Below are 21,969 nucleotides of genomic sequence, written 5' to 3' on the forward strand. Positions count from 1 at the left end.
CTGATCCATAAAGTTTATGGACTGAAATATAACTTGCATTGCCTGATAAACTGAAGTTTGGGTGTGTTAAGGTGGGTGCCATTCCCCTGCTGCTCACCCAAGGAGGTGGCAGCAGCTGTGTGCCCAGGTGCACTGCACGGAGCTCTGGTGCAGGCTGCAGTTGTGCTTCCAGCTCTGTGCTTCAGAGATCTTTGAACAATCCCTTTAGTAAGGGAAGTGGATTCCTGTTGTGGGCAAGAGTGACTGCTGAAGTGTCGAGCCTTTGGTTTCTTTGATTCCTGTGTTGAATTTTGCAGGGATTTTAGCTGGTTCTGTAACATCTTGGCAGGCAGGAGCTCACCAGTCATCCTCATCCAGAGTGTTAGAAGGAGCAAACCCCACAGCCTCATCCAGGCTTCCTCTGAAGCTGGAAATAATGCAAATGCCCTTCAGTAAGGTCAGTTCCACCCCCACTGTTGGTCTGTTCCCCCCCCCCAACCTTCTTCTTCCTTTCCTTATTATTTAGTGAAGCTAAAAATACTTGAAGCAGACCTTTCAGCTGTCCTTTAAACTGTTTTCCCTTTCTCCAGGGTTTGCTTTCATGCATCTGTTGCTTGAAAACAGGGCTTGTGTAGTGTTGGTGTGTTGTGCTGCTGGCACTCGAGCTCCCCAGTTTTGCTACATGATGTAGCAGTGGCTGCATATTGTCATTGGATTTGCTGTTTAAGCCTTGATAGACAATTAAAAGATTCTGCAGTAAGTCATCACGTTATTACTGCGTGCTCATTTGGTGTTAAATAGGTGTCATCAATGCTGTTTTCTTTCTGATTTTGAAAAATAGCAGTGGAGCTGACACATGCTCTGCTAGCGTGCTCTGGATGTGGAGTAATTTTGATGCGCAGTGCATGCAGTTCTCACCTGGATGTTTGAGCTACACGTGTGATTAATAGGAAATGGTGCTGGTTGGTTCCATTTCTCTTTAGCAGAACTTTGTTTCTGACCCTGGGCTTTCAGAATGTGTCATGAGGGATAACTGTGTGCTGTGTCCCAATGCGCAGTGAGGATTTTGTGTACGTACTGCCAGATGTTAGCCAAGTAAGAGCAGAATTAGTAGACGCTGAACTAAGACTGCGTGGGGACTGCTGATTAAAAAGGCACGAGAAACCCTTATCCTTACAGTTATCTGACAGATACCCCAGAGTGGGTGTTATTCTCTGTGTCAGTGTGGAGAGGTGACAGGAACCATGACTCTCACATCCCAGAACTGGCAGGGAATGACATTTTATAAACATGTTGTTTAGATGGTCCTAAAAGGGAAAAGAAAAGGCATTAAAGTACTGTGTGCTTGTAGCAGTCTTCTTGGATATGTGTGCTGATTCTCATGAGCGGTGAAATAACCACATTATGCGTTCGTGAGTCTTGAATGTGGAAGCCTGTGGACTAGGGTGGTAATTAGAGGAAGTGTTGGTGGTGTGGTGATGTATTTTGTGTAAGGAGAGAGCTGTGAGTGTCCTGAAGAGTGAGTGCATTTCAGTCTCTTCAATTAGCGAGAGGATGTGAGTGGGTGAGTGCTGTGCACATCGCTGGGCCATTGTCGCAGCCCCAGAAACCGCCTCTGTTTTTCTTGGGCTCTTGCAAATTAAAAGAAGAAAGGTGATTTGCTTTTTCCTGAGTTTAGGTAAATAAAAATATACAGCATTTAGCTCTGAGCCCTGTAGCCTTCAGTGGAGACTGCACGTATGCTTTAGTGAAGCTAATGTTTGTTTTCCTCTTCTGTGCATACTGTGAAGTCCAGTTCTTATTGCTTTGGAAATCAGTGTGGGACTCTTCCCATTAATTTCAGTATTATTTCTAGCTTATTCCTGTGATCTTAAGAAGCATAGTTAGAAAGAATAAATGAGAAAAGAATAAAAATAAATTCTGCTTCTAAGTAATTCTGGCTTCCAAAGCTAGCTACCACTCTTCTGTACGTGCTGCGTGGTGGTGGTGGTGTTTATTCAACTCCTACTACCATCCAGATTCTTCATCCTGCATCCCAAATCATGGTAGGTGACAACCCACCTCTGCTGAAGGCAGTGATGGGGGTGTTGGATCTGATTCTGGCAGAGTCAGGATGCTTCCATTGCATATTTCCATGCTGGCAAGCCCTCTTTTCTTACATCCATTTTACTGACCCACGTACTTGCACTGTATTTATAGCTTATTTCTGCTGGACTGTGCTTTAGTTTTATTCTGCCTTGAGTCAGAGTGCCACTTGAGGTCATGGCACACACACACCAAGCTCACCAAAGCAGAGGCCAGGCTTCAAAACGCACGAGGTGCCTGCCAGGAGCAATGAGATGTTTCTGAAGTATGCCTCTTCTAGGAATTTTAGTAGAGCACATTGGCAAACCGAATTCATAGCAGCTTCTGTGTTCATGTTCGGAGTGGGATGTTCGTGTTTGCTTTTGACAACTTGTTCCTTACTCAGATGAATATTAATGTTTATTTTTAAAAGGACGTGTAATGCTGTTGAGGACTTCTGGTAAATAAGTGACAGCTGTGACTGAAGTTGCAGCCTAGGTAGGAATGCAGAGTGAAGGTGGATGCCCCAGGGGAATGTTACGTGTGCAGGGCTGTAAATGAGCTGAATGCCCAACCTGTCATTTTTGGTTCTTGTTTCTGTAGATAGAGATGAGGCTTTTCTGTGATTCACATTTTGTTATAAGTATAAATCACTGCGATGCTTCTGCTGTGCATAAGGGGGGGCTGGTAGGAAAAAAGCCTTTTGGAGGGATGTTGTCAAGGGAGGTTTCCTGCTTATTGAATCTTTGTGCTTGAATCCCCAGAGATGTGACTCCCCTTCCCAGGGCTGCTGTTCCCTGTTTCTTGTGCAGGTTGGTTTGTCATTAAAGGTTTCTGATGAGTGTTGTGCTTCTTGGCATGGACATATCTTTCAGAAAAAAAAAAAGAATTGAAGCATTTGTTTTGAAAAAAAAGAGAAAAACACATTTAAAGAATTAAATGAAGTTTACAAACAGCTTTGAGGAAATGAAAGGTAGATTGAATGCTGGGCCTACAGACCTGACAGTATCCTTTACTTTAAACATGTCTGTCTGTCTTGAGAGACATCTGTTGCAAACAATGGTACATCAGTTGGCAGCAGAAAAATGTGGGCCTTTGGACACCTTTTTGTAGAGCATCTAGTCCAAATTGCAGCTCCAGAAGGCACTTGTGAGATGTTTGTGGCAGCTGTACGCCGTGTGATGGCTGCTCTGTGTACACCTTACACCAGCTGGTAATTTAGAAAATCTATTTTAGAAGAACTCTAGTGGTCTTGTCTAGAGGACAAGAGCTTCACCACTAGATTAGTTCTCTACTGGGGAGAAATACCAAACCCATTTATAGCTGGACTGAGCTATTGAGGATAACCTTTGCTTTCCTTAAATGCATTAAGATAACCTTAAAGGCCTGGCCTGTACCCATCCATCCAGCAAGCTCAGGGTTAAGGCTTCTCACTGTGCCCAGGTGCTCCTCCCATTCCTACTCACCTGGCAAAGCAGGAGTGGTGGAGGGGGGGTCCAGGTACTTGTGCTTTTAGTGCACCTGTGTGCTGCTGCTACCCTGTGGTGTTAGTGGCCAACAGTGGAAAAGCAGCAGCTGAAGGGGGAAGAGTGCAGATGCAGTGAGAAGCTTTAAGGTTGAGCTTCCTGGCTTCTGTGAGAGCAAGACAGACCCTCAACGCTGTTTTAATGTATTGTTTGTGTTTAATTTTTTAGTAAAGATTTGAACACGATCCAGGCTACAGAGGTTGCAGTGGATAAGAAGTTTAAAAGCTTTGGTTCAAGATTACAGGAGGCTGCAAGAAAAGTTAAAGACATGGAAATGAGGATGGAATGACAGGCTGCTATTTTGCCTCAGAATGCTGAAGATTGTAAAGCGTTGAGAAATCGAATTCATGACCCTGGAAGTCAGGCTCAGATTGAGAAATGTCAGGTTGGTAGGGGGTCCTGAAAGTCCCAAGTTAGGGTAAGCTGAGGCTGTTTCCTCTTAACAAAGGCTCTAGGATGCGGGGGGTGGATGTATGCCTTTTGCTATCTCCGTTTCATAAAGTGCTGTACCTTCTGCTTAAACAAGCCAGCAAAGTGACATGATTTTTTTTAACAGAGTTTCGTGTTTGTGGTGCAGGATGTCACTTTTGACCAGTTTACGGTTCTGTTCCTCCCTGGCACTGAGCTGCATGATTTGCTGCTGAGTGGGCATGAAAAGAGCTGCTCTTAAACACGCATTGCTTTCTCCTGCTGTTCTGGGAGGAGGGGCTGCAAAGCCAACCATGTGGTGAGGTGTGACCTTTCTAGATAAGGAACAGCAGAACGTAGCTAAATGGTAGAAGTACTCTTTTTGTTGAAATGCTTGTGATTCATAGTGAAACGATCTCTCTGCAAATGTAAACTTTCAAATAATAACTACCACTGTGATTAAGTTACTGTAAGTTTACTTAAGTACTGAGTTATTGTCTGTGATGCAGTGATAGGGCATTTAGGCGGAAAGATTGTGCAACAGGAAGTCCATGCTGCAGTTCAGAAAGGGTTTTGGCAAGCCAAGGTCTGTAGGCTTTTCATGGTCAAGGTCACTGGATGTGTTTGAGTTCTGGGGGCTGTTAGCAATGCTGAGGTGCTCCTGGGGAGGGTTCCCTCCTCGTTCTGTTGGCTTCAGCTCCTGTACTTCAGGACTTGCTCTGCCGTGCCTTCTAGCTCTGGCATTTGTTCTAAAGGCATAAGGGAAAAGCAGGCAGCACCTCTGTGATTTATGGAAATTGTTATTTTAAAGAGCTGTGTTTTGTGGTATTGTATTATGTTTTTCTGAGACAGCCCTAGTCAGAAGAATGGTTTTCAAGAAGGTTGGCTTTTAATCTTGTTATCAGCTTGGGCCATGTGGGCTCTTTCCTTGACAGATCCTTTTGCTATCTCTGAGGGAAATCAACTGTGCCACATTTCTTCTCTTTCATCTTAAACATTTCTAGCAAAGTTGTGTATATTTTATCTACTGTAGCTTGGTTTAAGCCTGTCATTGAAATCCTGGCTTTAATCCTACTTAAGAAGATGACCATTAACGTTTTGCCTGTAAAGCAAGCAAAGTTATTGTATTCAGAATGAATAGGGCTTGCAGTGTCATTTTTACATTTGTTTCAAAATATAATTGCATTTTATTACTGCTATTGCATGTTTTGGTAAGAAACATGAACAAGTCTATAATGTGCTTCATTTTAGAGTGCTTCAAAATAAATTGAAGAATTGGGTTTTAATAATGAAGTTCCCGTTAAAGCATAGCAATTATTCTGGGGTGGCCCTGTAGCATTTGTATTGTGTGTTTGTGTCCAGTACCACATTATGAGTGTGTGGTTTATTTATTAAAAATGTGCCCACTTAGGGTTCAGGCATGTAACAACAAACAGAAGGTTAGCAAGGTGCCAGATTACTGCAAGCAATATTTGGTGGGATGTTAGATGCTATTTACTGAAATAATCAGTGATTTTTTTTTTTCCTTCTGGGCAGCGGGATCATTTCTAGGGATGTGTGTTAGAGTTGAGGCTAGGTATTGATGGATTTCCAACAGACAGTGCTTCTCATGAGTGTTGCATCCATGGAACACTTTGGTGAGTGCTTTTCATGCTTGAATGCCTGGCTGCTGTAGTGGGATTGTTGCAGTTGCACTCTGGTTGGCAGATGTTGGGGTTAGAATGAAGAGACCAAACGTACTAAATTGACTGACTGCAGAAGGATCAATGAGGATCTTTTGTCCTTCTGTGTCCTGTCTGCATGATCCCTTTGCTGTTTGCTGCTGAATAAGCAGTGTGAAGTGTTAAGCAATTGCATTCAAGTTAAAGTTAGCTGTGGTTGCTAGAGGTACTGCAGGTCAGGTGTTAGCTGAGAGTGCACGCGAACAGGAAAAATTCCAGTGACCCATGTCGAGTTGTCTTCAAGCACAAGAACTGTTTGAATAGGTAAAGAATATGACTGTCAGGTTATATTGAAGCTGGTCACTTGTGCTCACTTTGAATGTACCTTTCCCCAGCAGCTGGTTTCCTTCACCAGCTGGTTTCCTTCACCAGCTATCCTGTGTGCAGAAGTGGGACATGCTGTGCAGATGCCAGTCTTTCAGGGCATGTTTTTTGACAGTCAGAGGCTTCAGATACAGACATTTCTAGTGGCGGGTAGCTGAAGAGCCTCAGTCTTCTGCACTCATATAGGACTAATTCAGATTAGAAAGCAGGAAGCAACATTTTTAAATTCACACTGCAGCATCGTTTGCATTTGCACACAAGAAGTATCTCGCTGCTTTGCTCTGCAGTGTTTATAACTACTTGTTTTGAAAGAGGAAAAATTCATGTACTGTATTCCTGTTTCCATTTTTTCCTTATCTCTTCAGGAAGTCCCTTTTTTTCCACCCACGCTTAACTGCTTTTGTGTAAACGTAATGGTTTAATATTATTCCCTGGAGTACTTTTATATATTTATAGCATCCATACAGTAAAAAGATACTCTCTGAATATCTTGTTATGGGGATTACTTTTCATTTTAAGACTCCATAAAGAGGATATAAATGAAGCCTGTACTTCGAACTGATTTTTTCCTTTCCTCAAATGTTTAATGTGTATTTATTTGTCAACTTACAATGCTCCAAGTGTGATACTGGTTTAGGGATGAGCATTTTGGCAGGGAGCTTTCAGTGGTGGATTAAGTATGATGCATTAGATCATCGAACAAAATCGTGTAAAACTTCTGCATTGAAGCAGACCTACGTAGATCAGCACTGAACATTTATGCTTGAACACTGGATCGTCAGTAAATACACATTTTTGCTGTTGAAGGCTTTTTTTCAGTTAAATTTTAGTAGGAACAGATCATAGTCATATGTAAATTGAATGCTCAGCTCCTTACTGGATTGCACGTAGTCTTCTATAATGCACAAGCCTGGGCAAGATCTTTCCTGCTCTATCAGGAGCTCGTAAAGGTGTTGAATCCAATCAAAATATAAATCTTGCTTAAGATTGCACAGAGATTTCTTAACAGTGTAGTAAGAGTGTCCTTTTAAAACACTCTCTTATTCCCTTAGTGTTAACTACCTTCCACTGTTCAACCTTCTGAGCTTCCATTGCGTTATTTTAGTGTGAAAAGTATTGTTTACTGACTGTAGATTTTGTTCCTGTTTCTATTAGCTTCAATCCTTGAAATCTTTTTCTGCCATCAGAGCAAGCAGGCTAGCTATAACCTGCTTTTATTACGTTTCCATGGCTTTAATAACTCGTCTTCTCTGTTTCTTCATAGGCATTCGACCTCCGATCATGAATGGGCCCATGCACCCACGCCCGTTGGTAGCATTGCTGGATGGCAGGGATTGTACAGTAGAAATGCCTATTCTGAAGGATGTAGCCACAGTGGCATTTTGTGATGCTCAGTCTACACAAGAAATTCACGAAAAGGTAATATTGCAAAGAGGTATAATTCTGGTGTTTAAAAAATGCAGATAATTTAATGATAACAGAAATGGTGTTTTGTTAGCTATGACAGCATCTTACTTGCTGTAGTTGGGTTAATATTTAATCACGTTGGTGGTTTACCCATCATTTATTAGAAGTGATGAACACAGATAAACGTTGTGTCAGAGTATGCCTTCTGTGCAGTGCACCCTTGGCTACGTCTTGTCTGTGTGCTTACCAACTGGATTAGGTTCACGGAGAGCATAGGAAATCTGGGAAAACTACATTAGGTGATGTTTTGAAATGCATCTTGGAAACACTGTTGCCAAGCTTTCAACTGGAAAGCCAATTATCACTGTTGAATTGTCTGTGTGAAGAACTTCCAAACTTCTCTGCTTAGCCTGCTGTTGGCTTGGAAGGTGTGTGTGCTGTGAATACGCACCAGAGTTTCAAAACTAAGGCTAACCAAAAATCTCTTTTGACAAAGAGCTGAAAAATGCATTCCAACTGTTTGTTATCCCAGATGCTTGTGCCCTTCCTGATGATTTGGGGCTTCTAGTACTATCAAAGGGTTTCTCATTTTCATAGAGACATAACCATTTTTTTTGTGGTGATAGCTAAGGGTGCAAGCTGCCATGTGCACCTGCATGTTCTCTTGGAAGACTTCTCTCAGCATGAAGGCCTAGCATCGACTTCAAATCTTTGCTGCTCATCAGACAGCAGTAGAGCCTTTCCACATCAGTATTTCTGCAGAGGTAGAATTAATTTTGATGAAGTTTACCGTTAGCTGTTAGCATAATAAGCCTCAGCTGTCATGTATTCCTTCACCTGATGAAAGAATTAAACCTGCTTCTGGGGAGGGAAAAACTGCTATGAATTTGACAGCAGAGGAGGATGGTTGGGTCCGTTCCAGGGGAATTTTTTCTTTCCCCTCTCCAGTGAAGATCCGTAACAGATGAATACAAATCCAAGTATTAACATAAAGGCTTGTTGCGTGTCTATCCATTTCTGTGAGCTGAGCGTGTGGTTGTGTGTTCTGCTGAGTGTGCTTCAGATGTGAAGGCATTACATCAGCTGAACTGAATTGCACCAATAATCTTGGATCTCTATAAAGATATTGTTAAATGTGTTCTATGCTAATTAAAGTAACCCTTAGGCTTGTTATTTCAGAAGCTTTTCACTAGCTGTTTTAATTGCTTATTTACTTTTCATTTTCTTATATAGCGTTGTTTAAACATTTTAGAGCTTGCTATCTGTACATGATGGAAGACTTAATCTTTTCTTTGACTTTCTTATAAAGCCAGCCACTTGCATGGAATACCAATGCAACTATTTGCCTTCTGTTACTACATGAATATTTTTTTTTTCTGTAACCCCTTTCGTGTCAGCATTTTTTTGCTGAGAACCCACCAACAAACTATTCGGCTTCCAACTTCCTGAGAAGTATATTTTTATCCTGAAAGAAGTTTCCATTGTTATGGAAGATTTAAATTTGATAAAAATCTTTCAAGATTTTTAACAGCTACTGTTGTATGTTTTTCCATCATTAGAAGATTAAAGACTTTTGTGCTGCAACAGCACAGCAAGCTAAAACAGCTGGTTCTCATGTTTCAAACAAAAATAAGAGATGACTCTCCTCTCATAAAGCCCTGTATTCCTTGGTGGCTCTCTGATACAGATTTGCTGTCTGATCTCCACCCCTATCCTCAAACTAGAATATGCTTTTGTCAGATTGTTCTTGACGACTGTTCTTGTTTTCTGCAGCACCAGTACTGGCATAGTGTTATTTTGAACTTATATTCTGTTGTGACATTCCTTTCTGAAAGAGCAAGATTTTACTGAAACCTAGTGCTGATTTCATACATTGAAAGAGATCTGGGTTTTTTTGCTCTGTGTGCAACCAGGAATGTTCGCTGTTGTGGCAGGAGAATGGAAAGACAACTAAATAGAGATCAAATATAAACAAGTGAGAACCTCCTTGTATTCATCAGTAATTTGAAATTCTATCTTTTAAAGTAAATTTATAAAAGTTAAAAAATTCCCTTTCTCCTAGTTTCGTATCTCAAGAGATTGTAATATAATGACTGTGTTTTTCATCATGCTTAAATGCTGTTTTAATTTTACTTTTTTCCTGTCTCACACCATTGACAAAAGTGTGACATGTGGGATAGCTGGATTCAGATTAGAAGGACTAAATAGCGCGTGAAGAATAAGCAGCATTAAGGCTGTTTCACTCTTCCAGTAAATAATAGCAGTCTGCTCTTCAGGTGAGCACTGAGAGCTGCACCACCTGCGTAGGGCTCTGCTTTGCTTACAAAAATCAATGTCTTTTATTTTTAATGCATCAAGACTGAGGTGACGTGATTGCCTTCCCTTAGAAGCACTAAATATTTTCCCTTTTCAGTGATGCGTAGTAAATGAATTTGTCAGATATGCAGGTTGAAAGTCAACACGTGTATATCAAGCTGTAGCTTTGGGAAAGAAAATAACTGAAACTTGATGTGTAACGCAGGTAATCTGTTGCTGATCTTTACAAGAGTTTGCATTTAGTGCATATGCTAAAGTTTGTTTCCATTGTTTCTTATATTAAAAGAATTCATTCTTACTGAACTCAATAATGTGTCTATAAAGTGTGCTTTCACTAGCAATTAGTATGTTGTCATGGTACAGATTTTCATGAGTCCAAAGGGCGATGCAGCCCTAAAACATGTGGGTTTGCAAAGTTTGTGTTCTGCCACAAAAATCCCAAACTCATTAATTCTCATATTGTTCAAGCAGTACAACATAGATCAGTTCATGAAATGCAGAGCACTGCTTACTTTGCATGTGCAAAGTGTTCAGTTTTTACTTCAGCTGTTTGCTTTCTGTGGAAAAAATGACTGCTTTCAGCCCATTTTTAAAGTTATAGTGGTATAGTTATAGTAATCAGGAGTTGCCTATTTAAAACAGTATTTTAAAAGTGCATATTCCTGGCTGTTCTAAATGGCACTGCTGGTTAATTAAAATATATTTGATAATGAATCTTCATTTGCTAAAGACCATTGCGAAGCAAGAGATGACAGAACGCAAGGAAAAGATTTAGTGTTGGGAAGAGTGAAAGGCTGCAAAAACATGACAGGTGAAGTAAGTTTCCCTGATGCCAAGGAAGTGAGGAATCAGCAGAACATTCTGGAATCCAGAGGAGGGGTTTCTATTTGCCACGAGAGAGTTTGAGGAGCAGGATGGCTTAAATGCTTCATTTTAAAATGGCTAGGCAGGAATGGAAAATGGAGAGGAATTTGTATGAGATATGAGACAGCAGGAAACTGACTTCTAGGTTTTTTTCTTCACAGACAAGGAAGCTGAGGGATTTTAACACGTGCAGAAGACAGTAAGGAGGAATAGAAATCAGGCTTTGAATGCCATTTGTGGGGGTCAGAAGCAAAATGCTAGCAAATGTTGTTGTACCTTACTGTGTGTGCTAATTAAGGAGTTTATCCAGATAGGTTAATTCTGTAGGGATTTCCTTGTGCCAGAGTATTTGTCACTCTGTTTTTATGGCTGAAGAAATAGAAGTATGGAAAATAAGTAACTTGACTTTAAGCAAGTCACAGATAAAATAATAACATGTATTGGAGCTCTGCTTCATCTCAGGTCAAAGCTTTTGTTCCCTGTGCTGCTGGTTGGAAAGCAAGTTGGGTGTTGAGGGTATGTTTCATTGCCTTGAGAAGGCTGCCAGTGCTGAAGTGAATCCTGACTTTCACTGAGAGTGACCCGAAGTACTGCAGTAACTTTGCAGTTGAGGACGTTTATTATAGTTCTTCAAACATAACATATGCACAGGGTTTTATTGTTTTGTTTTTTATTTTTATTGTTTTTACTTTTACTTTGCCATTCCCCATCTGAGTAGATAAGGTGGTTTGTGTTCAGGACTGTTGTAGGTATTTGTATCGTAGGATACAGTGCTCATTTAAGCTTTTGGGTTCTAGGTTCTCTCTTATTATAAGCACTGTACATGGTGATGTGAAGTTGAGCATTTTGTTACTCAAACTGTATCATAGGGAGCTGGTGGTAATCAGGAACTGTGTTTTTTCACCCAGAGACTTAACTTAGTAATCTGGGGTAAAAATTCACTTCAGGATTTTCGTGCTTTGACTTTTTAATTCATTTTTTTTTAAATACAGATGATATGTCAATCAGAGTTAGCACATTAAATTGTTTTTATTTCTTTAACAATTAATTGTGTAAATCTCAGATTTCAGTCTCAGTTTTCCTCCAAATAGCAGTTTGTTCCACCAGAAATACAGGTGTTTGTCCAAAAAATGCCACCAAGAAAACCAGGCACAGAAGATAATTAGCTTACTTCTTTCTTCATTCCACTTGCCTTTTTCTCTTTTCCTGTCTCCCAAAATCCTTCTCCTTTTGAGTGGCATTCATGGCTTACTGCTTTTTCTCTGTGGCAGCTTGCTGAGACAGTCCTTTTGCTTTCTGTAGCCTTGTTCTTTCTTTCTACTTCATAACCTGAGATATCACAGACCTGAAGCACACCATTGAGGTTTTTGTGTTGCCTCAGATTTTTGGAGTTGGAGTTCTTTGGTCTTCAGATTTCCTGCCATCATTACATATATAATGCATACTGAGAGTGCGCTTCCTTACTAGAAGGAGCTAAGCATAATGAGAATATGCAAGCTCTGACAATAGAAGTGTTAAGTCCAGCAGAGGGAAAAAAAAATAAAGGGATCCCTGCAAACATAAATGGAAGAGGCAAAAAAGCACAACTGATTACTAATATAGAGCTATAGAGGAAGAGACAGTACTCAGCTGGAAGTGCAGGTGTGGTCTGGGTGGCAAGCTCATGCTGCAGCCTTACATGCATTAGCCTTCAGTAAAGCTAAAACACTTCAGGTTCCTTGACCTCTGCTGAAAGCACAAACCAGAATTACCTTTGCAAGGATACTATGTTTCCATACTTTTATTGTAAAAGAAAACACTTAAAAATTGAACTTCCTCTTGCAGGGAGTAGAACCAGGAGTTTTCAGTCACTCATCTACATGGCAACTAACGGTAGAAACATTTCCAGTCGCTTTTCTCACTGTCTAAGGCTGTTTCAAAGATGAGCTGAGGAGCTTTCATAATGCAACAGATGTTTTGAAACTGAAACAAATCAAACATGCTGATGCTTTTTGATCTGTTTCTATTTTATTGATGGTCAAGTAAGATAATTTTTGCAGGTTCAAGTTCTTAGCCATTTAGAAGTGAAGCTGTAACTTTGCATTTGCACTGTGACTGCAGTTTATATTGATGATAAATTCCCAATATGATAGTTGTCCACCAGATTACATTTTAAGTCAGATTACAGATTAAAATGAAGCTGTAATGTATACTCGGGAATAAGTTGGATCAACTTAAAAGTTGATCCAGAACACTGCAGTATTAGGGAGACTGTTTGAATGTACCTTGAATCAAGTCCTTATGAAAGACTGAAAGAAAAATGAGGAAATGAAATGCTAAAGAGCTTTCTCAAACCTAATACAACAAAGTACTGCCTTTAGTGTTACAGTAAAGAAGTAAAGAAAATTGGTGTTAGTGTTCAGTGTCCTTTCAACCAATGTCTGCCAAATTTGTCATCAGTAATGCTGGAGGTCAAGTGCAGCATTAGGAGCTGCCAGGAACTGGAGGGCTGCTGTGCCCAGCTTGCAGTCTATTGATCCTACAGGCAGAGCAGGCTCTGCCATGTGCACAGTTAGCAACAAGCATCTTAATTCATTTCCTGGTACTGGAATCTTCACTGGGGCTTGAAAATTGCTGATGGATATTAGCAGCTTTATTGACGCAGTTACGTGGGTTGATGTCTTTGTCATCAGTGACTTTCATGATATAATGATCCTCTGGCAAACAAGTTTGATCCATCCTTGTGTCTGAGAGACTTGAACTGAAATGCTGCACAATTCTGTGATCCTAATGGAGCGTACAAGTTGATGCATAGAAGTCTTCTGTTATTCTGTTCTATATACGTAGTATGCTTTTATGGTTCTTAGAGTGCTTTCAGGAGTCTGGGAGTAAAATTTGTTTATGTATTTTTTTATACTTATTTATATTTATGTAAGGTGTAAACCAAAGTCGTAATGTTTGTCTGACCTAACACCACTAAAATCAGCCGAAGACCACTAGGCAGTGTCCTGGTTAAAGTGTGTTTCATGAACTGGATATGTTGCTGATGGTGACAGTGGTTGTAGGAATCAAACATCAAGCTGATTGTCCATTAAATAGTAACTGGAGCCACTGAAGAGCAGCACGGACTGATGGCTTCAGAGACCTGCTGAATGCTGTGTGAGCACACTGGGTTTTATTTTTAGTTTCAAATGTGCTAGTTTTGTGTGGATCCTTCACCCTGTTCTGATGAGTTGTTTTGAACAATTAAAAACCTCCTGCAACTTCCCCTGTGTTGGAATACTAACTACAAATTTCAAGGATTGCTTTTCCTCTGCAAGTCAAGTAATACAAGGCCTACTCAACATGAGTGAAGTAGATTGTATGCCTAAATGTGCAAAAGTAAATTTGGTGACATTGGAACATTTAATTGGAGATGACACAGTAAGCTTCATGTCCAAGAAATGCAGTGACCTGTCATTTCTAGAACCAGATGGAATACATCACTTCTGGTAATGATTTCTGAGAGGTCTTTTTACAAAATAGCACCATGCTGTCATTCTGTATTTATTTTATAAATGTCTTCTGTCTCTGCATTGAAGTAGGTTGGCATTGTGTGTACTGTTATGTTTTTGTAATCTGGATTGATCTGAAGCCTTTGAGATCAGTTTTTCATTGTGAGAATCGGTGTACGTTTAGATGACCATAGAGCACGCTGCCTTGCTGTTTCACTCTTAATATTTTACAGTACTTTTTTGTGAAATACTCAAGATACCAAGCTTTTATTCAAATAACATGAGGCATGTATGTTGTGGTGGTCGCCATGTGGTATTTGGTATGATGGCTAAAACAGCCCAGTGTTGAAATAAGATGAAAAAACTGAAAGGAAAATGTCAAGGATTAAGCCTTCAGCATTCACCATGCAAGATCTGTTAAATTCTTTGAAGTAGAAATATTTCCTACTACAGTGTCATCAGTTCTGTAAGTGCCTTGGAGACATGGTGTACTGTGAAAGCAGAGCAGTCGTTCTGAGGTTAAGAACAGCAGAAAGACCTGTCTGAACAGTTGTGATGGGAAACTGTCAGCTCACTGAAGAGGGTTTGAAAAAGGCTTTCAGCAGGTTCTCTGTCGCTTCACCTGGAAGTCAGTAAGTGAGGGTATAAGAATAATGCAGGTGGCTTCCTTCTGTCACCAAATGATTATGTAGTCCAACCTCTGTCATGTGTTTCAATTTCTGTCTCAGATCCTTTCTTCCCAAAAAGACAACTGTGGTCAGATGAAAGCAGAAATGGCTGCTGAAGGTATGCAGCTACCTCTGTTTGTTCTGCACCAGGCTTTGCCTGTTCCATTTCTGTGCAGGAGATCTTGAGTGCTGACTGCCATGTACCTGAAATTTCTAACTTCCCTGTTAATTATGTCTGTAATGCTCATTGTTAGGGGTTGATTTTCTTTTTTGTACTAAAACTGTAGTAGGTGCCCGACCTGCTTCTGCTTCTGCTGGATTACAGTTTTATTTGTTACTCAGATTTAGTTCAAGTTTTACTTTTGATCTAATAAGCTTTCTAGACTTAAGTACATGTAATATGTAGTGGCTGAGAATGTAATTTATACAAATAATATCAAAGTACAGAAACTCTATTGTTAAAGCTGTAAGTGGCATTAATATTAATCTCAGTGCAGAGTGTTTCTAACTTCAGATTCCCTATTTGATTTTGCTTTTTTGATATACTTCTGTCACATGGGTAGCTACAGAAAGAAGGAATAATTTAATTATCAAAACTTAATGTGAGATAATTTACAACAGCAGAAGACTACATCTTAGCAGTGCCTTTCTTTGCTAACTCGTCTGTAATCCTAGAAGCTCTTAGCAGTCAAAAGAATATCATGAAAGATTTGTCACATCTTTTGGTTTCATATCTCATATAATGAATAAGTGAATGTGAAAACGGTTAATGTCAGCTTTAAGCTGTAGTGGAAAAATGTTTTTCCTTTTCATAGAGGATATTCTTATACTAGCAAATACTTTCTGATATCCTCATGCTAGGCCAGAACCTGAGTGGACTCAAAACTGTAGTGTGATGGGTCAATACCAGTGCTCTCAGAGTGCAAATTGCAGTCTTCACTGACTGAGGTAATAAAAGATGTATGATTATGAAGTGAAATTCCCAAATGAAATGCCTGAGCTGGTACATCTGTCTTGTAGCCCTTACTTACAGTGGTTCTTGAGGTAGTGCAAGCTCTCTGCGCTCACAAGCAGTCTGGCCCTTTCCAGTCCTGGAGAGCAGAGAAAGAAATGGTCTGCCTGTCCCATCGGACTTGGGTGGATTGCTGTAACCTACTTGCATGTTTTGTATGAGCAAAGGATGTTTTTGCCAATGCTGCAGCTGTCTGCAGCAACCCCTAAAGAAGAAATCAGCATTGTGTATGATAAAATGCAGAGAGGAGGACGTGGCCAACTGGAGAGGGCTGGGAAATCACAGAAATCTTCAAATCCAGAAGCACCAAGAGCATGGAAAGGCATCAGTGTAAAACTCTGGGTTCTTGGAGAAGGAAGAAGCCCTACTAAAAACTTGGGAGGGCGAAGTAAGATGTGCATGAGGAAGAGGAGGATTCAGATTCATGTTTTCACCAAGGGCTCAGCTCTCAGCGTGCTGTTGGCCATGTGCAAGTGTGCATCATGTGAGGCTTCATTAGGAAGGATTTCCACTGAGTATACTAGTGTTGGTGTAATAGAGTTAGGGAGAGGGGCCTCAAAGAGCAGTGTCTGCAGCTGGTGTCACCCCTCAGAGAGCTGACCTTGTGATTTCATGAGTGCACCAAGGGGATAGAGGGACCAGCCTGGAGACTAGATGAGCTGGGTCTGTGAAGTGCAGCCAAACAAGTGCTGAGTGGAGATATGATCACTGTTTATTAATAGGTGTGGATTATAAACACCAAGGAGACAAAAGATGGTTTGAGCAAGTGGCCAACGCTCACACCAGTCAACTTGACACAAGCCGTGTTGTGAATAAGTTGTGACAGGAAATTGTGTTGTTTTAACTGTGAGATCTTGGAGAAATTTTGTCAGTGAACTGTGGGACAAGAATACCCCCAGCACCTATGGGTATTGTAGGTGGGTGCTCAGTCTGTTTATGAGAAGGACTGTTTCACGTGCAGGCTGTACCAGTTAGTTGGTGTTGTAGAAAGCCCAGATGGGTGGCAGTGTCACTGTGGAAGCAAACACAACAAACTGTGTTCTGTTTTATTGTTTTTTAACTCTCTGTAGCAGCTCAAGAAAGAGCTTGCTGATGAGTGTAGTTGTGCTGATTGGTGACTCCTAGATATAATCTCCAAAGGACTTGTTTGTACCATTAAAATCAAGGAGTTCTGTGTGCTTGTAGCTGTTTAAATCTTCAGAGCCTACAGCTGTTCTTCGTATTATGCTGTAGCCACATACTTCAAGATTGTAACTTCTAATTTTCTTGTATTCCTTAGTCTTCCAAGTAAATCTAAATTCTATTCAAAGGATTCTGGTCTCTGCCTTACTTAGAGCTGGGGTTACCAGTCCTGGAACACCTACTGAAATACAGATTATTCTGTGAGGTTTTCAGAAAGGAGCAGTTCTCTTTTATTTTCATGGGTTTTGTTTACAGTTTCTTTTAAAATATTTTGTGTATTTGAATTTTTTAAAGTTATACTGCAGATCTTGTTCCAGTGGATAGCTGCAATGCTTTGTGTGTGAGATCATATTTTGCGGTAGGTTTTTTTAATTGATTCTTATTGTTGTTGATTGTTGGCCCTGATGCTGCTGTACCTTAGAAGATGCTCACATGAGCAGGAGTAGCTCATCTGGGAGAATCTCTACATGTACCAGGCCACAAAGTCTGTTGAATAAGAAAGTTGGAGCATCCAGAGAACTGTGGAATGTGCATGATAGGAACCACTTGAAGCAATTGCAGCCAGCTCTGGTGATTTGTAGAATGATTACAGTATTAGGTGCTACAGTGGAGGTGGAAACCAAAGTGTTTTGAAGAAGAGAAACGGTCCACTTTGCTTACAGAGGAAAATACTTACTACTTTCTGAAAAATAAACTCGGATAAGCTGTGTGGCATGCAGTGTCATGGGTTGTTTGGAAGCAGAATTTGGAAACTCCTGGACATTGCTTGCTAAACTCTCTTCCCTAGTAGGTTGAATGTATTTTCACATCATTTGAGAGAAACTAAAATCTTGATGGTCCTGTAAGTTTATTTTTCTTATATTTTTCTCAAGTTTTATTTTTGCAATGTTTTTGACTTGGTGCGCTTTCTTAATTCTTAGAGGTGTTAGTTTTTCTGGATAATCTCAGTCATACTAATTTATACAACTTCCAATTTCCCATCAGCAGGAGCTTAGGCAGTTACAGCATCAGTAAACTAAGGCCACACTCTGTGTATGAATGGACTGATTTCAGTGTCTGTTGTCCAAGGGTTTTGTAGTGATTACTGAATGTTTTCTATTCAGGTATAGAGAGGTTTAATAGCGCAGTGGATGCCTGTACCACTGTGTGATTGCTCTGTTATTTCATTCAAAACTGAATGTCAGCTGCCTAAACATAAAAATGCTCATTGTTAACGTTGAGTGCCTGCTCTCATGTTGTGTTTTCAGGATGTGCGTACAGATGCAGTCCTGTATTTAGGGCCTGGTATTGCAAAACATCTCCTGTGAAATGAGCTTTCCCTCTTAATAAGAGCACAAATACTTAGATCTTCCTAAAGCTACTCTCATTGTACTGGATTAGACATATCAGAAAGGGGAAAAAAAAATCAAAACTATGGAGACTGGAAGGTACTTGGGCAAATACTGTATAAAATAAAAGACCTGGATTTAATGCTTTTACAGTCTTTAGCACTTGAAAGTTTGTGTATGTGATTGAGATCCTTCAGAAGGAAAACATTAAGTATTTATTTCTCTCATTTTACTTGTAGGTACTAAATGAAGCAGTGGGTGCACTGATGTATCACACTATCACTTTAACACGAGAAGACCTGGAGAAATTTAAAGCACTTCGAATAATTGTCCGAATCGGCAGTGGTTTTGATAATATTGACATCAAATCTGCTGGAGATTTAGGTATGACTATTAAAGACTTTTCTTTACATCTTGTACTTGCCTCTAGAAACTTGATAGCATCCGAGTCTTTGCTTTAATGTTTTCTCTATAATTTATACTAACATAGCATGTAAGATGTATAATTTTCTCATCAGTGTTTAAAAATCATTATAGAGATATTAGCATTAGTTAATCAAGTGAAAATATTAGGCTTTGAGACAGAATGACAGGCTGCCTGTTTTGCGATAAATCCAAGGAGTATGGCCATAACTTTTCCTCTCTTTTTCTTTTTCACTTCAGTTATGTATTTTAACCACTGTCTTCTGTAATCCAGTCACAAAATATAATTCCATCAGCCTGGAAAACTACTACTGTTTGAATAAAAAACGAGATATTATCAACTGTCTGGGGCTTATTTATGATGCATGAGATTTAGTACTAAAGCAATCCATTATACAGATCTATCGATTTTATAGAAGAATAAGCTGTTGCTGCTTCAGAATAAATTTAGATACTGGAACTATGAAAACCATGCTTAGTGCTTCAATGTAAAAAAGCAAGAGTCTTCCTGAAGGATAGAAAGACTATTGCTTCCTTTAGGAATTATCTGTAATCTACAGGTAAAACTGTATAACTGGAAATAAATGTCTATGTATTCTTTGTTTATTTTCCAAGTAGGTTGAAACTATTAAATAATATAGAATGGTTTGGATTTGAAGGGACCTTAAAGCCCACCCAGCTCTAGCCCCCTGCGGTGGCCTGGTTGCCATCCACCAGCTCAGGCTGCCCAGGGCCCCATCCAACCTGGCATTGGGCATCTCCAGGGATGGGGCAGCCTGTGCTAGGGCCTCACCACCCTAATTGTGAAGAAATTATTTATTCTATTTAATGTAATAAGTTTAATATATAGTTTCCCATTGTGCTCTGGGAAGATCTTAGAAATGTTTACTTCCATGTGACAGTGCTTGGTCTTAGTATTAGCCCCCCTGATGTAGTGAGGAGGTGTAAATATGGGTCTGTTTATCAGTAAATGAAAGTAAAATAAGCATTTGTTTCTAATGGCTGTGTAGTTCACACAGCAGGCTAAGAACAACTTTTTGTTTCCTTGAAGAACAGATCAGGTGTCTAAGGCTGTGTTCCTACTTATTCTTAGTGATGCCAAAGTTAGGTGCATAAGCTGAGGTCTAGAAACCAGACATGCATGTAAAGATTGCCGTGGGGTAAAATTCTGGATTCAAAGCCAAAGCCTGGGGCTGGATCAAAGGCCTCAGACTTTTCAAGAGTCTTAATTGTGTGGAGAATCCCTGATGAGTGGACTGTCTGTGCTGGTTTGTTGGCTCTTGGGCAGGTCTCCGTCCTGGATGGTAAGCAATATATAATTTAATTGCATTCATGTCGCTCTTCAAGCCACAGTATAGCAGACTTGGGGATTTCTCTTTCATATAAAATGCTAAGAATTCAGTTCTTAGGCTATGATTAGACTGAGTTATGCAGTTAAGATCCATCTCATTTGTGTATTCCAGTACTTACAAAATACAGTTGTTATCCCTTTCTAAAGCCAGTAAATGCTGGAAGACTTGCAATGTAAAATCTCTTCTAGTAGCTAGGGCAAAATGGTTGGAGTTAGATACTAACTCACTGCTCCTGAGACAAGTATCTTCATTTTTTAAATGTGCATCTCAAGGAAGTAACATGAGAGTTAACTGCACTTTGTACAAGACTTCTTTTCAATCTTGTAATACAGTACAGAGTTGGACCTTAAGGTCTGACATTTTCTTGAGAGTTCATAGTAAATTTTGGAACAATTTTCAGAGAGCACACTGGTGAGGTTGTTACCAGCTCTTCCCATTAAGTATTATTTTCTACGTTAGCTCTCCTACTTTTCTTGAAATGCGTGCAAACAGATGTTCCTTGGGTGATGTCTTTATCATCTGGTCTGTTTTTCTCCAGATTGTTAGTTATTGACTAGAAAATATGTGCAACTTGTAAATGTAACTACATGGAAGTGAAATGTGAATCGAGGGTAGCACCTGTGATCTACTGATGTCTTCTCAGCATTAAAGTTAAGCATGTGATCATTGAAGGCAGAGCAGTGGAGAAAGGAACATAGAAGAAGTGGATAAAAGAGGAGTGCATTATCTTTTCCATTGTTCAGTACTCTTCAGATCATTGTCTTTACCCCACTGCCTGTATGGTTTACCATGCCTTTTTGAAACCAGCTATTTTTAAAGAAGGGGAGAATGGGGGGAAAAAAGAATTCCTCCAGTTGAGGAATTAAATTGTCATATTCTTCCCAAGGAAACCTGTTAGGGAGGAAGTGTAAAGCAAGCTCAATTTCTTCAAGCTCAATTTCTTGCATCTCTTCCCACATATGTGATACAGCTTCTTAAGGTCATTTTAAGGCATTTTCTTTTATTGTTGATGCCAGCCATTAGGAGCCATGCTTATTAAATTCATTTTGCTATTTAAAGCCTGCATTTTTTTACTCCGTGAAAGATCTTCTTTGTAAACAAATGCATCTGTTCAATATGATGCACTTAAAGGGGTTTTATTTTTCAGTCTTCCACTTTTTCCCTCATTCATGCTCTTACTTTCATCTTGGTGAGCTTCATACTGCCATTGATGTTAGCAGGATACCAACATTAATAATGATGATGTTTTATCTTTAAGTCTGTAGAGTAGTGACTCAGCAGACACTACAGCAGAGGAAAGAAAAATAGTTCTGAGCTTCTTCATGTTGGCTGTAGAAAGTACTGGGCAGCAGAATGAAGATATTTGAAAGGAAAACATATATAAAAACTTGTATATATTTATCTGAGATATAAGCTTAATTTTTTGTCAGGTTATTGTTGTTACTCTTACTGAAGAGAATGTTGGGTTTTCTTTCTTCACAAGATATACTGGTATTAGCTGAGGACTGAAACAACCCATACAACTTGACAGGGAAAACAGTATTAAGGTGAATTTATTTATTTACTTATTTGTTTATTTTTGTATACAAAACACTTTTTTTTCTCCACTGTCAAATTATACTGTATACTGGTTTTGATCTCTGTCAGCAGACTTAGGAGAGAATCATTAGTATGAGCTGGTGGTTAGAGAATAAACATGCAGTAAATAAAAAGAATGAAGACAGGTCAAAAATGCTGCAAACTTTTTCAAGTAAACATTTTGATTCACTGCTGTACGTTCAGAACTCGAAGGTAAAAGCTAACAAAGAAAACCAGAATGAGATGACTTACATTCTGTTACATTCAGTGCATGCTCCGTTGTTTAAAGTAAAAATTGAATACCTTGAGCCTTGAATCAATTCTCCTTCCACAACAGTCTGTGG

General features: G+C 39.7%; 1 protein-coding gene across 6 annotated transcripts in view; it reads left to right on the forward strand.

Moving 5' to 3' along the window:
- CTBP1 (C-terminal binding protein 1) overlaps window positions 1-21,969 on the forward strand; it is a 211,463-nt gene that overhangs the window by 167,419 nt on the left and 22,075 nt on the right. For 5 of the 6 annotated variants that reach the window (XM_065735898.1, XM_065735900.1, XM_065735899.1 and 2 more), the window contains 2 exons: window positions 7,287-7,441; window positions 18,512-18,656. In XM_065735898.1, coding sequence (XP_065591970.1) covers window positions 7,287-7,441; window positions 18,512-18,656 — 300 coding nt within the window. Of the gene's footprint in view, window positions 1-3,737; window positions 3,955-7,286; window positions 7,442-18,511; window positions 18,657-21,969 lie in introns of all 6 variants that reach the window. The other variant, XM_065735902.1, reaches the window with a different exon arrangement.

The sequence above is a fragment of the Cyrtonyx montezumae genome, unplaced genomic scaffold (assembly GCF_038088225.1).
Source record: "Cyrtonyx montezumae isolate F1298 unplaced genomic scaffold, pur_monq_1.0 scaffold_2, whole genome shotgun sequence".
NCBI lineage: Eukaryota > Metazoa > Chordata > Aves > Galliformes > Odontophoridae > Cyrtonyx > Cyrtonyx montezumae.